Source organism: Salvelinus fontinalis, chromosome 24 (genome assembly GCF_029448725.1).
Source record: "Salvelinus fontinalis isolate EN_2023a chromosome 24, ASM2944872v1, whole genome shotgun sequence".
In the NCBI taxonomy this organism is placed as follows: Eukaryota; Metazoa; Chordata; class Actinopteri; order Salmoniformes; family Salmonidae; genus Salvelinus; species Salvelinus fontinalis.
Window position 1 is genome coordinate 23,081,313 of NC_074688.1, and position 5,419 is coordinate 23,086,731.

The 5,419-nt window shown below is 45.0% G+C and overlaps 1 protein-coding gene across 1 annotated transcript; it reads left to right on the forward strand.

The window, feature by feature from the left end:
- Window positions 1–1,651: 1,651 nt before the first annotated feature.
- On the forward strand, window positions 1,652–4,826 carry LOC129822179 (G protein-activated inward rectifier potassium channel 2-like). The gene is made up of 3 exons (XM_055880235.1): window positions 1,652–2,090; window positions 2,209–3,304; window positions 3,514–4,826. The coding sequence occupies exons 1-3, from the start codon at window positions 1,944–1,946 to the stop codon at window positions 3,855–3,857; spliced, it is 1,587 nt and encodes a 528-aa protein (XP_055736210.1). The 5' UTR covers window positions 1,652–1,943; the 3' UTR covers window positions 3,858–4,826.
- Window positions 4,827–5,419: the final 593 nt, after the last annotated feature.

The following is a 5,419-nucleotide window of genomic DNA, read 5'->3' on the forward strand; positions in this document are numbered from 1 at the left end:
ATCCGTCAGCCAGCCATGAGCAGCCAGATCCGTCAGCCAGCCATGAGCAGCCAGATCCGTCAGCCAGCCATGAGCAGCCAGATCCGTCAGCCAGCCATGAGCAGCCAGATCCGTCAGCCAGCCATGAGCAGCCAGATCCGTTAGCCAGCCATGAGCAGCCAGATCTGTCAGCCAGCCATGGGCTGTCCCTCAGTCCGGAGCTGCAGTCCCTTAGTCCGGAGCTGCCGTCCCTTAGTCCGGAGCTGCAGTCCCTCAGTCCGGAGCGGCAGTCCCTCAGTCTGGAGCTGCCATTCCTCAGTCCGGAGCTGCCCCTTACCCTGGTGCTGCCCCTTACCCTGGTGCTGCCCCTTACCCTGGTGCTGCCCCTTACCCTGGTACTGCCCCTGACCCTGGTACTGTCCCTGACCCTAGTACTGCCCCTGACCCTGGTACTGCCTCTTACCTTGGTATTGCCCCTTAGTCCGGAACTGCCCCTGAATGCAATGGGGTTAATGTGGAGGGGGGTCGTTTGGAGAAAGCCTAGGAGGTGTTTAGGTACTGTGGTGACGAGGGGACTACGACCAGAGCCGGAGCCGCCACCGTGGAGGGGAGCCCACCCAGACCCTCCCCTAGACTGTGTATGGTGCGCCCGGAGTTCGCGCCTCAAGGGGGGGGTTATGTCACACCCTGGCCTTAGTATTATTTGGTTTTCTTTATTATTTAGTTAGGTCAGGGTGTGACATGGGTAATGTTTATGTTTTGTTGGTGTTGGGTGTTTATTTGGTAAAGGGGTTATGGGGTGTAAGATATGGTTTTGTGTTTAGTGTAGAGTTCTAGCGTTGTCTATGTTGGTGAGTGATCTAGAAGAGTCTATGGTTACCTGAATGAGTTCCCAATTAGAGACAGCTGATGTCGGTTGTCTCTGATTGGGAGCCTTATTTAGGGTAGCCATAGGCTCTCATTAATTGTGGGTAATTGTCTATGTCAGAACGTTTGTAGCCTGTCTGTCTATGCACAACGTTTGTAGCTTCACGGTCGTTTTGTTGTTTTGTTAGTTTGTAAAGTGTTTTGTGTCGTGTTCATCTTCGTTTTTTTTTAAATAAAAAAAGAGAAGATGTGTTCATATCCAGCTGCGCCTTGGTCCTCATTCTCTCCAGTACACGATCGTGACATCAAGTAATTTTCTATTAAGTTATCTTTACTTTAACTCAAGTATGACAATTGGGTACTTTTTCCACCACTGCGAAAAACAAAATAAAAATGGAAACACAGCATTGCTATGGTCTATACCAACACATATACTGAAAACAGTTTTTCCACCAGCAGAGCATAGTGACAACACAACATGACTTGGATATAGTAAAGAAGCTTCTCCTTTGTTTGCAATGATGGAAAAGTCCACTAGTGTATTACGATTGTGCTGACATAGAACTATCCTGTCCTGTTTATGTAGTTGATGAGCATGAGATCCACCAAATGTAATGGAGCCATTTTGAAAAGATGAAAGGTGGGCTAAATTTAGTTACACATGTGCAAAAAGGATTATCTCCTCTGTAATCTCATGAAATCCATGGTCATGCTCTGTAGACGAGCAGATTGATTAAGAGCTGGTGATAATGTAATCTCCTCTGTTTAATTAGTGTGAGCATGGTGGACAGCTAAAGCAAACCACACTACACACCATCTGGACTGGAGACTGACTGGAGCAGCAGCCCTGCTCTTATCCACCCTCTCCATCATTAGTTTTTACAACAAGACACAAACAAGGACATGTCAACGCTTGCTCTATGTTCTTAGACTGGATACAAGTGTCATCCTGCACACATCATTAAAAACTACTTTTGTTAACAGGATTTTTGAACCTGCACAGGTGATAAACTTTTTTCTAGTTTGTCTTGTTGACAGTATAAACGGTGGACACTCCTTTCGGTTTGTCTCGGTTTCCACAGAGGGCGATTCCAGCCATGTTCTCCACGGTGATCTCCAACAGTTGTGCACTCTATGGGGACTATGGCAACTATGGACCTCCCCCATACCCCAGGAAGAACATCAGACCCAGAGCTTCACTTCGACACAACACATATAACCCATACAGGCCATACCTGAGGAGGGTCAGTATAACATCTCAATATTCACTGCAAAGATGACTGGTTTATTATTGTATTGTTATCAACATCTTCACTGTTCGATTTCAGATGACACCTTACTGTCTTGATGTCTTCATTGCAGGTGGACACAAGAGTATCTTTAGCCAATCCCAATAAAATCTCCAGGACCACCAGTAGGGGTCAGTATGTCACCATGCCTGTTCACCATCCAAAGCTGCATCCACTGCCGGTCAGTCAGAGGATCATCCAATCACAGCACAAAGCAAGGCAGACCAGGAGTGCTGAGAGGTTCTCCAGTTATGATACAAGCTCCTGGGTTGAGAAAGGCTCTAGTAAACCTAGTAGAGGGAAGAAAACACAGAACAATGCCACATCTTCTTCTTCCAAGAGTACAGGAGACAAAAGACACAAGAGTTCCAGTTCTACTGGTCGCCAGCACCATCGCTACTTCACCAAGGATGGCATGTGTCGTGGCTCATCATACAGCTCCAAGAACAAGATGTGTGACCTGATCGGCACCCTTGTGGATCTGAAGTACAGTTGGATCCTATTTGTCTTCACCCTGTGCTACATCGTCACCTGGGCAGCCTTCGCAGAGCTCTACTTCCTGGGTGCCTGGCTGCGTGGTGATATGGAACACATACAAGACCCGCAATGGCAGCCATGCTTTGAGAAACTGGACAGTTTCCATTCGGCCCTCTCTATCTCCATGGACAGCCAAATCATCAACGGCTACGGCTCTAGAGTGGCCTCAGCCAACTGCATGGACGGGCTGGTTCTCATGATGGCACAGTCCATCATTGAATCAGTGTTAGACACCCTGATGCTGGGCTGCATCCTGGCCAAGCTAGCCAAGCCTAAGAGGAGGCTGCCCACTCTGTTATTCAGTCAGCACTGTGTGGTCTCTGAGAGGGATGAGAGGCTGTGCCTGATGTTCAATGTCAAGACTCTGAAAGAGACACACATGCTGGTGGCAGAGATAAGAGCCAAGCTGATCAAATCTCACCATACCAAAGAAGGAGAGTTCATCCTGTTGGAGCAGAGAGAGCTGACTCTGGGCATGGGGCCAGATGAAGCCAGGCTGTTCACAGTGGAGCCCCAGACCGTGGAGCATGTCATTGATGAACAAAGTCCTCTCTGGGGCATCAGTGCTGACTCTTTAAAGTGGGAGACCTTTGAAATTGTGGTCATGGTGGACGGAGCCGTTCAAGACGCAGGTTTGTACTGAGAGGTGGGGAAATCTGGAGTTGGAATAAAATAACTGTTTGGGCTATTTCAATCAGAAAAACTTGTCGTTTTTCCAAATTAATGGTTGTGAGTTATTTATATGTTATCATTATCAAAACATGGGTAAAGGGACCTACAGTATCCTTAATTCCTGGTTCGGACAGCAGACGTATATAATATAATATGTATTTCTTCTCAGGCACAGCCTTCCATGTGAGGACCTCCTACACGGAAGATGAGATTTTTTGGGGACAGCGCTTTAAGTCACACAAGCCACTAGCTGAGAGGGGGATTGGTTCCAATCACAAGACCTCTGATAAGAACTATAAGGTCCAGACTGCCACTCACAGTGACAGAGAGATGGCAGTGAGACAAAGAGTTGAGAGATCTCCTGGACATGACACAGACTCTGTCCCCTCCAACATGTCGACAAGGAAAGTACATTACCAGTATTTATCTGATCAAATGTTACTGTGCAACTCAGTCAGTAATAACAATGGCACAGGAACTAGGAAACTTAGTAAGAATGAGTTCTTTATATAAATATTGACGTTTGACAAGTCGGCATAGAAGGGTTAATCAACGTTTATGAAATCAAGACACACTGTACATATCCTTCAGAATGTTTATACAATGTAATTTGTATTAGTTCTTGTTGGTCTACTTACAGTATGCGAGAAATAACAAAAGGTATCTCACTGCCCATACATCAAGCTCTCCTAATTAAGATTTAAATGATGAGTGTCATTTAATGATTGTATTGCCATGTGCTGTGCCGATTTGATAAACGGACAAATGAATGTCAGTATTATTGTCTATTCACCAACAAAGGGGATATCTCATTCACATACCATCATAGACTCTTGCCAATGTTGATATTTATGTAAATTTACAGTATGTGTTACAATTCCCTTTAATCAATCCAATATGTTTTTGGATGTAAACCCACACTCATTCCCAGTCTGCATGTCAACACACAGTATTAGTCTGCCCCATCCACCTCAGGTCACAGTATACAGACAGACAGACGGACAGACGGACAGACGGATAGACAAATAGACTTATTAGAGTGGGTTTGACTTGGTGGGTTTGACTTGTACATTATTTCATCTGACAGTGATTCAGATGAGCCAAAGAGATGTAGGCCGTTTCCGGGATGGTGCTTGAGCAGTCCGAGTGTAAGGAATGTCTTCGCTGGCAGTTATCCTCCTCACCTGGCTCTCTCCAGGCCTAATCCCATACCACGCCCATGGGAGACAGTGCATATCAAAGGTACCTTCTGCTGGCTGGCATTCTAGATGGCAGATTAAATCTACAATTTTTCATTAGGAACATCTTGATGTTCTCAATTTACTGGATTAATTAAGCTTGCCTTAAGGTAGAAGAGAAATTTTCAAAAAATACTTTTTACCCATACTTACCTGTAAACAGATGAAATTGTCCACATTTTATCATGTTTTAAGTAACATATTTATTTGTATATCCTTGTCAAATAAAATATGATTCACTCAACCCCCCAAAAATGTTGGTTGGTTATTTTTTGTACTGCACCTGATGCAGAGTAAATTGTGTATACTGTAACGGGTATCCAGAAATAATTGTTTTTTAATAATTCATAACAAAAACTATACAAATGCATTTATTTGTTCAATTTGAGAGAGAAACTGAAAATCTGTCACCTCACCAGCAGGCAGAACAGTGTTCATTTTGTTCTGGAGTGTCCTGGTGAGAGATGTGATACCTTTGGTTTCCAAATGAGTCTGACTGGGATTGACATGATATGAGGCTTTTCAACAATCTGTAATTATGACCTTTGCTCATGAAGCTACAATGTTCAGCTAATAATGTTCTGTCTGCCAAGTGGATGCTCTGTTGGCACAGGTAAGGGTGTTACTAAGCAACCTGTGCCTCTGCCTGCCCTATCAGTGGCTTGTGGGGTATCTCTGGAGATGTTCCCTCCTACAAAGAACTGGTTGAGCCTGCCTCCATAGGCCCCATGACCTCCTTGGCAAAACAACAGGTTCATTCAACAGCGCAGAACCACTGCTGACCTCACTGTCTCTTTGTGAAGGGAAAATCCAGAGTTGCATTCTGTGAAATGGCAA